Source organism: Sorex fumeus, unplaced genomic scaffold (genome assembly GCF_029834395.1).
Source record: "Sorex fumeus unplaced genomic scaffold, SorFum_2.1 ptg000037l, whole genome shotgun sequence".
NCBI lineage: Eukaryota > Metazoa > Chordata > Mammalia > Eulipotyphla > Soricidae > Sorex > Sorex fumeus.
The window spans coordinates 28,253,046-28,273,019 of NW_026606094.1; the positions used below are offsets into that span (position 1 = coordinate 28,253,046).

The 19,974-nt window shown below is 39.1% G+C and overlaps 1 protein-coding gene across 1 annotated transcript in view; it reads left to right on the top strand.

The window, feature by feature from the left end:
* The window catches only part of RELN (reelin), a 511,483-nt gene that overhangs the window by 451,780 nt on the left and 39,729 nt on the right, over positions 1-19,974 (top strand). The window contains exons 47-49 of the mRNA XM_056118569.1: positions 8,589-8,729; positions 9,899-10,076; positions 12,214-12,407. Of these exons, the coding sequence (XP_055974544.1) occupies positions 8,589-8,729; positions 9,899-10,076; positions 12,214-12,407 (513 nt within the window). The remainder of the gene's footprint in view (positions 1-8,588; positions 8,730-9,898; positions 10,077-12,213; positions 12,408-19,974) is intronic.

The following is a 19,974-nucleotide window of genomic DNA, read 5'->3' on the forward strand; positions in this document are numbered from 1 at the left end:
CCCTGGTTTGATACCCACATATGGTCCCCCCAAGCACCACCAAAGTAAAAGCACAGAGCAAGGAGTGAGCAGTGTTGGGTGCAGAAAAAAATTGAATACATAAGTGGACCACAGATTACTTTTGACTAACATTATTTGCAGTACAATAACATCAAATTAAGGAAAATATATGCTAAATTTCCATTAAATCACTACTAACTTCAACAATTATTCATTCATGATCAATCTTGTTACATCATACTACCACTCACTCCTGCCACTCCCATACTACACTGAAATAAATTGAAGCCATCAGATTATTTCAGCTGTAAATATTTTAGTATATCTCAAAGAAAAATTTTTAAATACCATAACTTTAATACCATTATCACACCATAAAATTAATGATAATTAGTTATTCAGTACTAATTCCATATTCATATTTAAGTATCCCTGGTGTCTCATGAAATGTATAAGTTTCAAATTAGGATAAAAATTAATATAATTGGTTGACATATCTTTAAGTCCCCAATAATCTCAAAGTCCCCTGGCCTCCCTTTTAAGATAAGGATTAAGACACTGGGGAGGTTATTTGATTTTCCCCACAGACACAGTCCGTGCTAAAGCAAGCTGGACAAAGTTCTCCATGTTTTCTTTAACAAGCAAGAAGTAGAAACATTGTGTATGACTCATCTAAGTGCTTCAGATGCTAATCTTTCACCCTAGTGGAAATGCAAATCTCTACACAAAGGAAGCATCTTGAAGGATCTATGTCTCCTTATAAAGGCACATTGCCTTTATCTTGGACTGGAGCAATATGACAGCTGGTAGGGCATTTGCCTTGCACCCGGCCAACCCAGGTTTGATTCCTCTGTCCCTCTTGGAGAGCCCTGCAAGCTACCCAAGAGTATCCCGCCCAAACGGCAGAGCCTGGCAAAATCCCTGTGGCATATTTGATATGCCAAAAACAGTAACAACAAGTCTCACAATGGAGACGTTACTGATGCCCACTCGAGCAAATTGATGAACAACAGGAGGAAGGAGGACAGTGCTACCTTTATCATATTTAGTTTGGGGTCATAATCTGTAATCTAAACACTTTCCTCTCTCTAGACACTATTCAGACCCAAGTGTGTTATAAGAAATTTAAGAGAAAGGAAAATCAAATGACCGTATACATTCTTTTATGGGCTGATTCTTATCTCAAAATCCCAAAGTGTTAGTCCTTTGATGTTCTATAAATTCCCAGTGTTAGTTGTAGTCATCAAGAGAATTTTTTTAACCATAATTTCTACAATATCTAAAATAAACTGTTCATTGCTAGCAGTTGAATTGAGAAAGTTTTTCCAGTGGTAGTCGTTGTCTACCATCCAGAAATACTAATGTTCTCAGTGACATCATCTCCAAAAGTGGTATACTGAATCTGGAAATGGTGGGCTCTAGATCTTTTTCTAAGACAAAGAACGTATCTAAGCCCCCAACCTGACTATTAGTTTCCCGACTCCTGAGATAATTCTTGTAACAAGAAAGTGGTGATAGTCATCCCTTCATTTCAACCCCCCAAGTGTGACTTTCTTTTGTTCATAGATCAGTGTTTTCTTCATGAAGGTCTCTCCCAAAGCAGGATCTGCTCAACCTGCTAAAGCCCTTATCCCAGTTAATTCAAGTTCCTGGAATAAAAGCTCATAGTCTATTTATTGACTTGAGAGTAAGGGAGACATCAGAGAAGGATGGAAAGATTTGAAAATAAGGGCCTAAGAGATAGTACAAGGATGAAGTTGTCTGCCTTGCACACGGCCAATTCTTGAAATCACATATGATTCCCCTGACCACCACCAGTGGTGTTCCTGGTAGATAAACCGAGATGTAAACCCTGTGAGCAAGCAGGGTTCCGCAAAGGATTCAGCACCATCGACCATATCCACACGATAACCAAGCTCATTGAGGTTTCTCGGGAGTTCAAGATGCCGCTCTGCTTAACGTTCATTGATTTAAAGAAGGCCTTTGATTCTGTTGAGACGGAAGCGGTCATTGAAGCCCTAGCCAATCAAGGCATTCAAGCCCAATACATCAGGATCCTCCGTGAGCTGTATTGCGAATTCACTACCAGGATCTCACCATTCTACAAAGAAGTGATCGTTGATGTCAAGAGAGGGGTGCGGCAGGGTGATACCATTTCACCGAAACTCTTCAGTGTCACCCTCGAGAACATCATGCGACGACTGGAATGGGAAGGAATGGGAGTGAAGATAGATGGTCAGCAACTACACCACCTCCGCTTTGCTGATGACATTGTTTTAATAACACCAAACATCAGCCAAGCGGCACAAATGCTGGCCGACTTTGACCGTGAGTGTGGAAAGGTAGGACTACAGCTGAATCTTACGAAGACAATGTTTATGAGAAACAGCCTTGTTCCTGACGCCCCATTCGCTCTCAATGGAACGACCATCTCCGAATGCAACAGCTATGTGTACCTAGGTCGAGAGGTCAACATGACAAATGACCTGGCACCCGAGCTGCGCAGGAGGAAGAGAGCGGCTTGGAACGCCTTCAAGAACGTCGAAGAAATAGCTAAGAGGACGAAGAACCTCCGGCTCCGGGCACATCTCTTTGATTCCACTGTTCTTCCTGCATTAACATATGCCTCAGAGACCTGGGCCCTACGCAAACAAGATGAGAACGCCATTCAGGTCTCCCAAAGAAGAATAGAAAGAGCTATGCTTGGAATATCACATTTCACTCAAATGAGAGAACGAATCCGGAGTTCTGACATCCGTCAACGATCAAGGATCAGGGACGCTGTCTCATTTGCCAAGGTGTCGAAAATCAGATGGGCTGGTCACGTAATGAGATTTAAAGACGACCGTTGGACTAGAGCTGTTACTGATTGGATTCCACGGGATGTCAAGAGACCGCGTGGCCGCCCACCTACCAGATGGTCAGACTTCTTTGTCAAGATCATGAACGATCGGTTTGAGGCCCTCCATGTTCCCGGAGCAAAGAGATGCCATTGGGCTACACTAGCACGCGACAGGGACAAATGGAGACGTTACTGGCGCCCGCTCGAGCAAATCGACGACTAACGGGAAGTTAAGTGATAAGTGATAAACCCTGTGTACCACTTGATGTGCCACCACTCCTATACATATATATAGATATATAAAATTTTATCAATGGACTTTTTCTCCTGACCCTGAGAATTTCATAGGTAGATAGTCATCTTCAAAGGAACAGTTACAAACACACCGAGTTACGAAACTAAACCCATTGAAAGGTGTGGAGGAGTTTAGGGAAAGATAATGAAATATTTCTTAGCTTCTTATTAAGCAACAATGGGCATGCTTTATGTGCAATAGATTGGAGTGAGTAAATGATAGAAGTTCAGAAAAGATGCAGAGGAAGAAGTAGCAGGGTCTTGGAGAAAGGGAGAAATCTCTGGGTTGTTTCCTCCAATTGCCAAGAAGGAGCAGCGGAGTTGGGGAGGGCCCTCTAGCACTATGTGGGAAGTTCAGGATAAATGATGACACCTATCAAGGGACTGCACAAAACCCTTGCAGGTCCTGGGAAACACCAACTAATTAATTTTCACAACACCCTTGTGAGGCAGAAAGTAGCGTTGTCTGACTTTCACAGTGGGAGGTGTCGGTATATAAATATGAGTGTTTGGGGGCTGTCCTTGAGGAAGCTCTGACAAGGCTGGGACTTCAACTCCCAGATTTTAATTTTTAACTTCTATTTCAGTTCATCCCCTTGGTGAAAGCATGTTTTCTTTTCTTACAAAAGTATATTGGATAGTGCTGGAGCAATCGCACAGTGGGGAGGGTGTTTGCCTTGTACGCAGCTGACCTGGGTTCGATCCCCAGCATCCCATATAGTTCCCCAAGCACTGCCAGGAGTAATTCCTGAGTAGAGCCAGAAATAACACCTTAGCATTGCCAAGTGTGACCCAAAAAGCAAAAAAAAAAAAAAAAAAAAAAAGTATATTGGATAGCACATATACTCCTACTTTAGAGATACATAATTACCAAATGTGGATTCCCAAGAATGTAAAACTCGGGAGGGGGTGACAGTCACATCTGAGACCACGTCCTTAGAGATCTTCTGCTTTCACTCCCTTCTTGTATAGGGCCAGGTTGTCACCATCCTCAGAGTACTTCTATTATGAGAGTACAGGTTTGTGCCCTCACTTATCATCACTCCTACTGACTGACAGGGTTTGCATGTCATCTCTCCTATTCTGTTTCCTGTGGAGTGCCACTAAGTGTACAAAGCCAAAATGTCATGGTTAGGAGTCTCTGTAAAAACTATTCTCACCCCAACAATGAACATATCTGGCTTTTAGATCTTCTATACAATCTCTCTGCCGAGTGTTTGTCTGGACTGTGATTAAAAGCCAGTGATCAAAAAGCCACCACCTGTGAAGCATCTCATGCCAACCCTCTGCCACTGCTGGAATTTCTCATAGCCCTTTCACAGACATCATATCCCTCTTCCCCAGATGAACCCCCCCCTCCAACCACCCTGTAAAGCTTCTCTCCTTTGGCTCTTCCCAGGTGCCTTAACCATGATAAACTTAAGAGTCTTCAAATAAACATTGTGGAACCCCATTTATAAGTGTCAGAACAACAGAATGATAGAGGACTGTACAGGTCATATCACCCTGATCATACCCAATCTCAGAAGCTAAGCAGGTTAGACCTGGTTTATATCAGATGGAAGACAGAGAAATAGAAGAGAGAGTAATCCAATAAACCTGTAAATGAGAACTTTGTGGAGGGCTTTCCTAAAGTGTTCAGAGGACCTCATGCCATTCTTGGTGACACTGAACCTGCATGTATGGACCTGATGGTTCAGAGCTCAGTGCTTAGAGTCTGCTAGAGCTGCACCAGGCAGTGTTAGGGGTCCATGCAGTGCTGGGGGTCAAATTCAGGGTCTCTTGCATACAAGACATGTTCTCTGCCCCTTTCACCTATTTCACTAGCCCCAATAGGTAACTTTAATAAAGTGGTATGTACTTAAATGGAGCATTCATGACATGCATGACATGTTAGAGAAACAAAAACATTTTATTATTTCACTACTTTCTCTAATCAAAGAAGACAGGAAACAATATTCCAGAAGTACCACAGCAGTATGCCCAGCCCTTCATAAGCTTGCAGTCTTTAAAAAAAATGGCAGTAAAGGAATAAGACCATAGACCTATGAAACTGGGGTTCCCTAGGGCAAGGAGGAGGGGAGTGGACTAGAGAGAAGAAAGAGGGTGTATGGGGGGTACCATGGTTGTGGACATAGTAGCATTGTACTCCTGAAATGAAAAAAATTGCAGTCTTATAAACCGGTATTACCTCAATTTAAAATCTTGTTATTTAAAAAGTAAAAGGGAGGCAGAAAAAATACATGTATTGACTTGTCAGAATCCAGGTAATGATAAGCTCCAGAAATAGGATATTCCACTATGTGTTGTTTTTATGATGTTGCACACTATCACACTGTTCTATACATGGTATAGTTATTAATAAACTAGTCATTAAAAGTTAACCAATCAACAGAACCACTGAGCTCCATGACCTCAGGGATAATATTCATATCATTTACTATGAGAAAAGATCAACTCTATGTACCTACTGAGTACATGCTAAGTAGCCAGAATGGTCCACTAATTATATAATGTGTTCAACAGAAGGCAACTAACCTTGCTCTCATAACTTACTCTCCTGAGGCAGAAATATTTAAGAAATACACATGCTAATATTAGTGGCTATAATTGTGACAAATACTATGAAGGGAAAGCACAGTTAGCTATGGAAGAAAGATGCCCTAAAAAGGGATCAGGTCTCTGCCTAACACCATGTACAAAAGTAAGATCAAAGTGGATTAAAGAACTCAACATCAGATCAGAATCCATAAGGTACATTGAGGAAAAAGTTGGCAAAACCCTGCATGACATTGAAGCTAATGGTATCTTCAAAGATGTCACACCGCTGGCCAAGCAAGTGAAAACAGAGATAGACAAATGGGACTATCTTAAACTAAGAAACTTCTGCACCTCAAAAGAAACAGTGACCAAAATATGAAGACAGTCTACAGAATGGGAAAGGATATTCGCCAAATACACATCTGACAAGGAGTTGATATCAAGGATATACAAAGTACTGGTTGAACTCCATAAGAAGGAAACACCCAACCCCATTAAAAAAATGGGGCGATGAAATGAATAGAAACTCTCAAAGAAGAAATTCGAATGGCTAAAAGGCATATGAGAAAATGCTCCACATCATTAATTATCAGGGAGATTCAGATCAAAACCACAATGGGATATCATTTCACACCACAGAGACTGGCCCACATCCACAAGAACAAAAGCAACCGGTGCTGATACGGATGTGGCGAGAAAGGGACCCTCCTTCAGTGCTGGTGGGAATGCCAACTGGTTCAGCCCTTTTGGAAAACAGTATGGACGATTCTCAAAAAATTAGAAATTGAGCTCCCATTTGACCCAGCAATACCACTCCTGGAAATATATCCCAGAGAGGCAGAAAAGTATAGTTGAATTGACATCTGCACTTGTTTGTTCATTGCAGCACTCTTTACAATAGCCAGAATCTGGAAAAAACCTGTGTGCCCGAGAACAGATGACCGATTAAAGAAACTTTGGTACATTTACACAATGGAATACTATGTAGCTGTTAGAAAAGACAAGGTCATGAAATTTACATACAAGTGGTACTACATGGAAAGTATCATGTTAAGCGAAATGACTCAGAAAGAAAGGGATAGACATAGAAAGATTGCATTCATCTGGGGAACATAAAGTAACAAAATAGGAGACTAACATCCAAGAATGGCTGAGATTAGTACCAGGAATTTTACTCCATGGCTTGGCGGCCAACCACACATACTAGGGGAAAAGGGAGCTCAGATAGAGAAGGGAGCACCAAATAAAGGGTGTTGGGAGGATCCTCCCAGGATGGGAGAAGCATGCTGAAAGTAGACTATATACCAAATATGATTGCCACCCATTGCCTCCTTTGCAAACCACAACACCCAATAGGAGAGAGAGAAAAAAAGGGAATGCCCTGCCACAGAGGCAGGGGGGATGGGGGGTTGGGGGGTGGGAGAGATACTGGGATCCATGGTGGTGGAAAATGGGCACTGGTGGAGGGATGGGTATTTGATCATTGCATAATTGAAACCCAAGCACAAAAATGTGTAAGTCTACAACTGTACCTCATGGTGTTAAACTAATAAAAATTTTTTTAAAAAGGGATCAGGAAGTACGTGTCTCAATGATGATCTGACATTCATCTGAGACGTGAAGAGAAAGGAACGAAAGATATTCAGTCCAAGTGCAGAGGAGGGGGGGAGGGGCGTGTTTGGTGGTTATGAGCTTTGGATCTTGAGAGAACAGCACTCCAGAAGTGAATGGCCCAATGAGGAAGATGAAGAAGGAGAATCTCAGGCAGAACCTTATGGACCAAGGATGTGCTGGGAGTTTAAGAAAAAAGCAATAGCAAGGGATAAGAGTATATTAGGTGGACATTCACTGAGCGGAATGTATGAGACCAGGGGTGCAAGAAGGGTTGTGAAAAAAAATCAATTCATAGATGCTCAGTAAACAAAACAAACTGAATTGAAAATCGTCATTCATATCTGTTTCCTTTCTGTTTTCTAAAGTTAACTTAAGTGTTTTTAATTAGAAATCTATAAAGTTCTTACCATTGTTTGGTCTTTGTCCTTTATAAAATAGATCTCTCTGAGTCAGAGAAGTACAAAACTCTCATTTGTGACAGAAATGCATGCATCCATGAAACAAAACTGGATTAGGCTCATTATTTCCCCATCTCTGAATGTTCAAACCCATTGACGCCTGAGCCATTGTCTGAATTTTACTGCCATCTAGCGTCTCTGGAACAGGCTTTTGTGTGTGTGACTTTAAACAAGATGCTCCTCAAAGCCGCAAATGAACCATGGATTTCGGCCTCTGTGGTGAAAGAATATATTCTGGTTTCCATCTATATTACATTTAAATCAGTACCATTCTCTCAGTCAGTCTATCCAGTGTTTGCTGATCTCTCTGCCTTTCACTCCTCTCACTCCTAAGACTTTCTTTCACTGTGAGAGTACCTCAGGAATGCTATGCGAACTAGACCTGTATACCTGATTTCAAAACTGTCTGCATCTAGGAAGGAATTAGGAGTAGAAGTTCAGCCCACATCCGGTTTCACAGACACATGCATAAGGCTTAACAGCTGCTGAGATGCAGGCATCTCTTTCTAATTTGCACATATAATTTATCAGCAACCCTGGCCTCAGCCCAAAGTATTTTCCCCCCACACCTCAGAACTCACTAACTGTGCCTCTGACACTGGTAGTTTTCGGATCACTTTGAGTTTCTGTTTTACTTCACATTCCAAAGGCTCAGAAAGATCACAGGCTCAAAATATTTTCTCAAGATATGGCAGTTCAATTTGACTTGGTTTTGTTCATCCAGGTTTTACATCAAATATAGCTATAATGTTATTCCCTTCCATGCACTCATTCAGGCACTCCAGATCTCAACCCCCTTTCTACTGCATCATTCATTATAATTCTCTTTTACTTCAAAGGTCCCAAGCCACTCGTTTCCGCTGGCATCAGCCAGCTCCTTTTGACAAACAGCAGACATGGGCAATAGATAATGTCTACATTGGGGACGGCTGTGTAGATATGTGCAGTGGCCACGGAAGGTGTATCCAAGGAAACTGTGTGTAAGTAGATTTTCTTTTTCTTCTTCTTTCTGTAGGAAATTTCTCATTCATTCCAGCCAGGAAAGTTCTTTAGAGTGTTTTTTTAATCACTCCCCAGCTACCTGGGGTTACACATTTTTTCTTGAAATATGACTTGAACTAACTATGGAGTTGATGGATATTATATCTTTATTCTTTCTAGAAATTAGAAATTGAACAATAGCTATTTGTCAGAGAAAGGCTGAATTATAATTGACTATTTTATTTCCTCCTGTGTTTCTGTGATACACCGGAGTCTTAGAAAAGACATTAAAGAAAGTTCAGAAGTTCATTGTGTTCTGACTGAAAATAAAATATCCTGTGCCATTTTTCTCACTTCAATCTGAATATAAGTAATTGCATGCATTACTTATGATAATGGTGTTTGCATAAGAATGTATATATCGAACCCTAATTATCAGGCATATCTATCTGGTGGTGAGATTTAGTTTGTTTCTCTTAAAGACCCTTATGATATTTGAAAGTACCTAAACAAAGTGTGTTTAAGTAAGTGGGGGGCAGGTGTAGGTCTACTATAGTTGTCTCTGCTTTATTTTGAAAGATCATGCTGTTCAGTGGAGGCCTATGAATGAAGATACTGATAGAGAGTATGTAATATCTTCTCCTCTAGGTTCTATATAGCTATGAGTCTAGTTCATCACCAGAATGACCTCTGAGATCCTTAATCTTCTCAGACACTCCTATTTACTCATACAATAAACAGAAAAGTTAATTCTTTGATCAGAAATAACAGAGGTTATCTAAAATACCTGTTGTTTGTAGTAGTGCCCTAAAAACTCTGTTAGACCAATTTAATAAATTATTAGGACCCAAGGTTAGTCTGGCAGGTAGTTTTTTCCTAAGGTCCACAGATATGTCATTAGAGACAAGGCATTAGTAAATACTTTGAAATTGTTTCATGCTCTCCAGCTATAAACCCAAACCAGTAGTTCAGAAAAGCCCAGAGGCGGTTAATTCATAGTTTCATTTCTAATCTAAAGCACTGTGAGGAAGAGCAGGTAAATTCTGGCCAGCTCTGTGAGATAAGTAACCTTTCATCATCCTGAACCAGGAAAGTGGGCCTCCCTCCTTTGTGAATACACTTGTGAGAGCTTTGATGTTGCCTTTCCTTTCTTTTGCTCCACACCCAGCTGTGATGAGCAATGGGGTGGCCTGTACTGTGATGAGCCTGAGACCTCCCTTCCAACCCAACTCAAAGACAACTTCAATCGCGCTCCATCCAACCAGAACTGGCTCGCTGTGAATGGAGGGAAATTAAGTACAGTGTGTGGTGCAGTGGCTTCGGGGATGGCCCTCCATTTCAGCGGGGTGAGTGTCCTGTGGCTGGGTTTTCATTTCTGCATTTACTGATTTCTTCCAGTACTGAGTCTCTTGAATTTTAATTGGCAAGTCAATATGCAGTGTTTTTTTTTGTTTTGTTTTGTTTTGTTTGGGGGCCACACCTGGCAATGCTTAAGGGGTTGCTCCTGGTTTTGTTCCGGAGACTTACTTAGGATGCTGCTTGCAAGTCAAAGGCTCTAGCCATTGTACTCTTTCCAGCCCCATCAGCATGCTTTTTAGGTATTCTAAATCAGAGGTTTCTCAGTGTTTGTGGCCTACCAGTTCCTTTTCAGAAAGAAAAAAAAAATCACTCAGTGTCCCCCTGCACTGGAACTCTACCTTCTTTAAGCAAATAAAAAAGTGACCCCAGTTGCACACAAGGTTCCTATCACCTCCCCAGGATCTTTCCCACGCCCCCCCCCCACAAGAAGACAGTTATTTCCTTCTTAGGGAAAAGAATGGTCCATCTCTGAACTTACAACTTTATAAAGACTAATAAAATGACATTTCTAATATTTTCCCATCACCAACCACTTGAGATGGGGATAATTTAGTATTGAGGGCAGTGTTGGTAAAGACATATTAAAGTGAATATTTTAAAATAAATAAAATAAAAACACATAATAATAACCAGGTATGTAGAGTCCCTGGCTCACATGTGTGAAACCCAGAGTTCAGTTCTAGCACTGCAACACACACACACAAACACACACACACACACACACACACACGCACATGACCTAAATAAATTTTCACCCAGTTGGGAAAAAGTGCCTGCACTGTGTGAGGATGGGGATGGAAAACTACCTCTTACTTATAACAGATTTGGGATATAAGGAGCAAAAAATCTGAAAACTAAACTTCAGGGTTTCCTGAATTTGTTAACAATTAATCCTTTCTATAAATTATTCAAGAAAGAATAATTGTGAGTACCTGCTAGACATCTGTGGTTATAGCAGATTAATTTGTGAATAAAGCAATGTTGGAAATTTCCTTTTTTATCAGTCATTCTACCTCACTGCCCTAATTTGCTTAAAAATAGGATTTCCCCAGTACCATAATTAAATATCCTTCATAGGCAATTAAACTTTTAAAAGTTATAAATGTATTATCATTTCTTTACTTCCCTGTGCCCTTAGAATTTGCATTTGTGCCAATGAAGTATACTATTTATTCAGCATTTCAACCCAAGAATAATGAGAGGACACAGAGCACACAGCATTTATAAATCAACACTGAGAATGCAGTGTTCACATACTCTTTCTAACTTAGGTGAAATTCAGTGTCCTAGTTTTCTTCATACATTCAACTAAGAAATTTTTAACTTCCTACATTAATAAATTGATATAAGTGGCAATATAAGCCCTAAACTTTCGGATTAAAAACATTGCAACTATTATCACTAATGCTATTAAACTATATGAAATTGCCAAATATAATCATGTTTTAATTATCTATTAAAATACTCACCTTAGGAGATGGAGCCATAGTATAGAGGGTAGGATGGTTGCCTTACACAAAGCCAGCCCACGTTTGACCCATAGCATTCCATATGGTCCCTCCGAGCACCACCAGGAGTGATCCCTGAGCATAGAGCCCAAGAAAGCCCTGAGCATCACCAGGTATGGCCCAAAAACCAATAAGTAAACAAACAAATAAAAAACTAAAGTAACCTTAACATGCTGTTTTATTAAAAGTTTATGTCCTTCTAAGAAGGAAATGATATATCTAAAGTGTTTAATAAAAATATTTATGATCAAATAAAATAAATAAAATTGTGTCTTTTAAAAATCTAATAAACATCTATAAATAATTTAACAGTTTAGTAGATTAATAAAAGCATACAACAGTTACTTTAATGTCAACTCATAACTTTCTTACAAAATGTCTACTTATATTGTTCTATATAAGTAAATACTAAAACTGAATTTCAAAGTTCACAAATATTTGCTGAGCACCTCCTGCATGAAGAGCCATGCCAAAGTTGTAGAGATGATAACATCAATGTTACAATATTATTCGTATTTAAAAAAATAGAAAATGCTGGAAACCAGAGAATACCCTGTCTAATCTGTGATGAGGATCCCTCGTCACTGTTCTGTGGTGTTCTGCTTCTTTTTCCTAGGGTTGCAGCCGACTGTTAGTCACTGTGGATCTCAACCTCACTAATGCAGAGTTTATCCAATTTTACTTCATGTATGGATGCCTGATTACACCGAACAACCGTAACCAAGGTGTTCTCTTGGAATATTCTGTCAATGGAGGCATTACCTGGAATCTGCTCATGGAAATCTTCTATGACCAATATAGTAAACCTGGGTTTGTACTCTATTTTGTCTCTAATAAATAGCATATTGGACCAAAAAATCTTGGTAAGACTGACCAGCAGTGAGTCCCAGGACCATAGCGGGGCCTCAGCTAACTTGCTGGAAAGGGGGCCTCTGGGACTGACATGAAGGTAAAGTTTATAAGAGGTTTCAACAGCTACTCTCATTTTTCATGTTAAGATAAATCAGTGTTCCAGTACCAGAGTAAGATAAGAGTAAATAAATCTAGTACAAAAACTCATATAAATAGGTATGTATGAGGTAATTATGTCATTTCAGTAACATTTTCGAGAAAATGAAAACAGAAAGCCTTTATTTATATATTTGTATACTGTACATAGTATTTATAGTATTTATTTTGTTTATTTATATACTTATCTATAGTATTTAATGTTAAAGAATTAGGTACTAGAAAATTAGGTGCTAGAAAATAAATGCTTGTGCGTGCGCGCGCGCACACACACACACACACACACACACACACACAGATGCCTAGAAACACTTTAAGAAGCCTAGAGCCCATTCTTAAATGTCTTATCTTAAAACCCTTAATAAAAACAGTGAATATATCAGTTTACATCATTTAACCTTAGAGAGAGAGAAGAAAATTACTATAGAGGCAGGCTGGGGGGGCGGGTGGGAGGAGGTGGCAGGAGGGAAACTGAGGACATTGATGGCAGGAAATGTACATGGGTGAAGGGACAGATGTTAGAACATTGTATGACTGATACCCAATAATGAACAACTTTGTAACTGTTGTATCTCACAGTGATTCAGTTTAAAATGGGGTAAATAAAACATTTAATCTTAAAGTGCAGAAAGTAATGTGACACATTGGAAAGATTTTTAAAAATTGTTACAGAAGAAAAGAGTATATTTATTAAAATAGGTTTAAGAAGGACAGGGAAGAGGAAAAGAAAAGAATGTGTACAGGAAAGCATCATTAACATAGAACCTCAATCATTTTTTAAAAAGTTTAAATAAAAAAGAGAAGAAATGAAGTGAGAAGAAAGAGAAGGAAAAAGAATAGAAAAGAAGAAAGCAGGGGAGGGAGGAACGAAATAAATGTGTTAATAAATAAATGTGTAAATAAATAAATACTTTTATTTGCATAATAAAATCCCCAAAAGAAGAAATGTAGGTGACATATTACTCACTGCAGGAAACCCAGGGGGCAGTCTTAAAAAAAAAAGAAAGAAAGAAAGAAAGAAAGAAAGAAAGAAAGAAAGAAAGGGGCTGGAGCGATAGCACAGCGGGTAGGGCATTTGCCTTGCACGTGGCCGCCCCGGGTTCAATTCCCAGCATCCCATATGGTCCCCTGAGCACCGCCAGAAATAACTCCTGAGTGCAGAGCCAGGAGTAACCCCTGTGCATGGCCAGGTGTGACCCAAAAAGCAAAAAATAAAAAATAAAAATAAATAAAAATTTTTTAAAAAAGATAAAATAAAAGCAATGTTAAATTACTGTTATATGATCACTTAGATTTGCTATTTATCTCTGAAAGAAAAAAAAACAAAATAATTTAAATAAAAGTATCTTTTTTATATAAATTAAAACCAGACAAAATGCTCGAAAACTGCTATAATGATTCCACCAGCACCAGAGACCCAGATTCTTTCTTTCTAGTTACTTCTGCTGCACTCAGCACACAACTTTATTCAGGGTACAAAAGAGTAAGTCTAGCTCCTCCACTTCGAAGCCAGCAGGAAGGAGGATGGGGCAAGTTGCCCATAGTCCATTCATATTCCAGCAGCCAGCACTTAGTGACAGAAGCACACCCAGATGCAAGGGAATCTGGGCACGCTGTCTTCCTTCTAAGTGTCTGTTCACCTCGCTAAACAGATGGGGTCTTGCTGTGAAGGAAGAAAGGAAGTATGGCAATTGAGAAATCTCTCTACCACCAGCCAAAGTTTTAAATCCTGCACCAGCATTAAAGTTGGACACCGATTAAGGAGTGCAAATAGAATCAAAGTGTTCCACAGTAGAATAGAGTAATAATGCAAAAAGAAATAAATAGTGCTCATTGCTTAGAAAAAAAGTAGGGCGAATAGACCATTTCCTTGCTTTCTCTGGAGAAGTATGTGTTCCTCAACACTTGAAAAAGAAGATACAGAGGAAGAAGTCTTATTTCTAGAGGATAAGCATAACATAAGCTCTCTGAAGGATAAATGAATTGACCAAGGAGAGAAAATGGTCATAATTTGTTTAAGCTTTCAGCAGCCTTGGATAAATTTTCACTCCAAAGGTTGTTAAATATACCAAGACTTTTTCAGAGACAAAATTCAATTAGGAATAAGAGAAAATATGTGATGATAAAAAAATGATTCTCTGGGTTGAAGACTGATTGTGTACTTTTTAAGAATGCATAGATTTCTTATATTATTTTAAAACGTTTGAAAGATTTAATTAAGTTTATAAAAATCAAAGTCAGTAAATCAGGGTGTGCAGATAAGTTTCAAAATTGAGATGGCTTAAGGAAGTGAACTTTAGAAAATATTTGTTGAAAGATTGGTGATCACCAAACTGCCGATAATCACATAGGTAAAGGTCTAGGAATGATAGTTGAACTTTACTTCCAAATCCATTGATCATGGTCTAAAGGATGCACAAAAAAATAGACATCTTCATTTTGGAGGTGGGGACAAAATGAAGGAAAAGGAGCAGTTAGAATGCTTGAGGCACAGAAATATAGATGCAACATCTTACATGCGTCCCCTCTGAAGAAATTTGCTGAGAACCCCAGCACTGGCTCCAGGGCATTTTCTGCTGTGAGACAGAGCAGACGCAGACTTAAAAGCTAAGGAGCATGAAACTTCATACTGGGAGGAGTCCGACCCCATCAGAGACTGTGAAGACATGGACCGTTATTCTGGGGACAAGAGGACAAGCTGAAACCTATGTCCCAGCCTTAAAGTTCCATGACTACAAAACCTCATCCAGAGGCAAGAACTGAACCAGGCAAGATTCCAGGTTGGCACTTAGAGCATAAACACATCAGCAGTCCCCTCCATATCAGCAAGGAGTGCTGAGTTCTGAACCCTTCAGAACATAAACTAGACTGAGGGCAGATTCCACCCCATTCCAAACTTAAGTTGGATAAGCAGTGGGTTGCATGCATCTTCCTACAGCAGGCAAAGCAAAAGCTGCACCCTTCCAAACCACATTAGCTCTTCTAAAAAGTCAAGAAAATAAGAATTCCTCCAGTTCCTGTATAAAGTCAACACTGTCCTGAGAGGCTGGAGAGAGAGTACAGCAGATGGGACACTTACCTTGCATGCATCCAACCCAGGCTCACTCCTCTAAACCCTATATGGTTCCCCAACATCTGCCAGGAGTGACCCTTGAGCTCAAAGTCAGGAATAAGCCCCGAGCACCACTGGATGTGCCTCCAAAAAATATATATTACTCTAATACCAAAAGTAAACAAATAACTACAAAAAAAGAAAATTATAGAGAGTATTCCTGATGATCATAGATGTGAAGATCCTCAACAAAATCATAGTGAACCTACTTCAACAATATATATTGAAATTCATACACTATGATCAAATGGAATTTATTTCAGGGATGCAAGGGTGTTTCAATGTTCACACATCAATTAAATATGATATACCACATCAACAAAAGAACAAATAAAATCGTATAATTTTATCAATAGACATCTTAATTTTATCAATAGAATTTTATAATTTTATCAATAGAAATCTTTTGACAAGATTCAGCATCCATTGATGATTTTTTAAACATTCTAAACAAAATATCTCACATAGTAAAGGCTATGTAGAAAAAAACTCACAGTTAATGTCATACTTAACAAAACCTGAAAGCCTTTCCTCTAAGGTCATGCACAAGACAAGGATGTCCACACTCATCATGCTCATTTCTCAACATAGTGGTAGAAGTCCCAGACACAACAGTTAAGCAAGAAAAAAGAAGTAAAGGAATTCAATTTGTGAAAGAAATTAAACTATCTATGTTCTCAGATCACATATTATACATAGAGAAGTCTAAATATTATGCCAGTAAAAACTTCAGAAATTATAAATCTATTCATTTACGTAGCTGGCTTTAAAACCACTGTTAGCACTGTCCTTCCGTTCATCGATTTGCTCGAGCAGGCCCAGTAACATCTCCATCGTGAGACTTGTTACTGTGTTTGGCATATTGAATATGTCATGGGTAGCTTGCCAGGCTTTGCAATGCGGGCGAGATATTCTCAGTAGCTTGCCGGGCTCTCCGAGAGGGGCAGAGTAATCGAACCCGGCTCGGCCAGGTCAGCTGCGTGCAAGGCAAACACCCTACCACTGTGCTCTTGCTCCATCCCATTAAAATACAAAAAAAAGGTTATATTTTATATAAAATTATATAGAATTCAAATAATTTAAAAATCCCATTTAAAATCATGTCCAAAAAATAAAATACCTAGAAATCAACTTAACAAATAAAATATTTATTTGTTGAAAACTTTAAAAGAAATAGAGGAGGAAAAGGAAATGGGAAAATACTTCATGTTCACAGATTGGAATAAATAACTATTTCTTCTAAACACTGTTAGAATGACCTTTCTACCCAAAGCATGATTCAATGCAATTTCTATCCAGATTCCTATGACATTCTTTAAGGATTTATAAAAAAGGCTTTTTCCTGAATAATTAAAGTAATTCTGAAGAGAAAGAAGCTGGGAAGCATTGCTTTCCTGATTTTATAGTATTTATAAAGTTTTAATAATCAAAACTGTGACATTAGTATAAAAGCAGAGTCTCAGAACAATAAAATAGAACTGAGAGTTAAGAAGCAAGCTGTAAGATACATGAATAACCAATCTGTAACAAAGAAAGCAATAGCATAAAGTGGAGAGAGGAAAGTCACTTCAGCAAATGGTATTGAGAAAACTGAGTAGCCTTATTTTTAAAAAAATAAATTGGCCACTACCTATACCATGCACAAAAGTCCATTCGAAATGGATTAAAGAACCTATTCCATAAAATACATCAAGGTAAACATTGGCAGAGCTCTCCAGGATATTAAGAGTATTATAATATTGAGAGTATTCAGAGGATGCTCCTTCACTTTACTGTTTTTGCAAAGGAAGTAGAAGCAGACATTAACAGAATGTATTGCATGAAATTGAGAAGGTTCTATACCATGGCAGAAACAATGGATAAAACTATATCCTACTCAGTGGGAAAAATATTTACACACCGTTGGAGTGATAGCACAGCGGGTAGGGCATTTGCCTTGCGCGCAGCCAACACGGCCTACTGGGGTTCGATTCCTCCGTCCCTCTCAGAGAGCCTGGCAAGCTACCGAGAGTATCTCGCCTGGCCAGCTATCCATGACGTATTCAATATGCCAAGCACAGTAACAAGTCTCACAATGTTAGTGGGCCCGCCCGAGCAAATCGATGAACAATGGGAGGACAGTAACAGTGACAGTGACAGTAACATCTGACAGAGAATAGTCAACATAAATAAAGCAGTCACAAAACTCAACAATGAACCCTGCCCCTCCTCCAAAAAATGCATAGCAGAGCTAAGACACTTCTCCAAACAACACATACATGCAATCAAAAGGCATATTAAAAGTTATTCATCACCACTGATTATCAGGAAAATATAAACTAAAATGATGATGTCCACATCAGTGAGAATGACCTGATCAAAAAAGACCAGAAACACCCAGTATTTGTGGGTATGTGGTGAAAACGTACCTTCATTCACTGTTGGTGGTTCAGTTTCTATGGAAAATACCATGGAGACTTAAGAAAATGTTATAGTAGAGAGAGCTACCATATGACCCAGTCATTCCTCTCCTTGACTTCTATCCCAGAACACAAAGACTTTAATTGGGAAAGATATATGCACACAAGTGCATATATGAACACAATGGAATACTACTCTGCTATAAGAAATGATGAAATCTTTTATTTTGCCACAATCTGAATGCAATTGGAAGGGATAATGGCAAGCAAATGTCAGAAGGAGAAAAACAAATGGTAGATGCTCTCACTCATATTTGGAGTATAAAGAAACAAAGCTAAGTAATAGAGAATGACTAGTGAAAATAAACCCTGAGATTCTGCTAACAGAATTGAGTTTTCCAGGCCGGAGGAAGGGGAGCACTTGGGGGGTGGAAGTGGAGTTGAGTGAGCATGTGAACAAAAAGTGACCTAGGTATAGTGGTGGAGGTATTTTGGCACTTTGATTCTGCATATGGTGCAATAATGTTTGCCTGAAATGTAAATATTAATACTACTGTGAGTCATGGTATATCTGTTTTTTTTTATGTCTGTGGCTGAAGTGATAGTACAATGGTTAGGGCATTTGCCTTGCTCACAGCTGACTCGGTTCAATCCCAGGCATCCCATATGGTCCCTTGAGCACTTCAGGAGTAATTTCTGAGTGAAAAAGCCAGTAGTAACCCCTGAGCATCACTGACCCAAAAACAAACCCAATTCAAAGTATTGGAAATTCAACTTTTAAAAAATTTAAGTGGGCTTTGACTGCTACCATCTGGAATACTTTTCACTATTCCGGTCACACTGTACTTCAATGAAGACATAAAGGAATGAAGAGGGAGGAAAAATAAAATCAACAGGAAGATACTGTATGAATTAAAACTAAACTAACCAAACATCTTCAATGTGGAAAAAAAAGACTAAAGGAGACATCAGTAAGACCTGTGCATTTGGATTTGTTGGTCCTGCCCTTGGAGCACTAAAATAGAGGAAGCCTTGAGAGAAAAGGAAGGTGAATTTAGTATGTATGGATAAAAGAAGAAAAACTTTATACAGGAACAAATAAACCTCAAGAAATCATTCCCCTCCTCCCCTGGCAGATTTTATGAATTTTGACTACATTCTCAAGAGCTAAGTGCATAATGATTGATTGTGTTTTATATAAATTTCTTTGTATTGGTGATGCCAGGGATCATATCCAGAGATCAAATCACATGCAAGACAAGTGCTCTATCACTGAACTATATCCCCAGTGCCTTCATTGTGATTTTATATCCCCTTTCTACTCATTAAAGTTTCCACCACCACCAAAGGCATGGAGCCATCTTTGTCCCCATCTGTCCTGGTGGCTGGATCAGGCAGGGACCACATCATGGGATTGTTAGACCATGGTTCCTGCTCAACATTTCTTAGTGCAAACTTTTCAGTAAAGCATAAAGACAAAATCAACACCAAACTACAACAAATAAAGTAATTATAGCTTGAGTACTGTCAGACTGAGAGCTCAAACATTCTGCCATATTCTAGGGCAATATTCCAAAAATGTTACTGGTATTCGTAAGAGATGAAAAAAATCAAAGTGCTGATGAAAGAAAACAGATTACACCAGTCTCTATGTCACAGGAAAAATATCTGTGATTGACCTGTGTCTATTACAGTATGTCTAGTTTAGACACTCAGAGCCCTTGGCAAGCTAAATCATATTACAATCCTCAGCCCTACCCAGAACAGGTAGAATAAGTTGGTAATTCGAGGATGGTTGAGTTTATTTTATTTCTTCAAATTGAAGCTTTTGAGGCTTTATAAAAATCATGCATGTTTA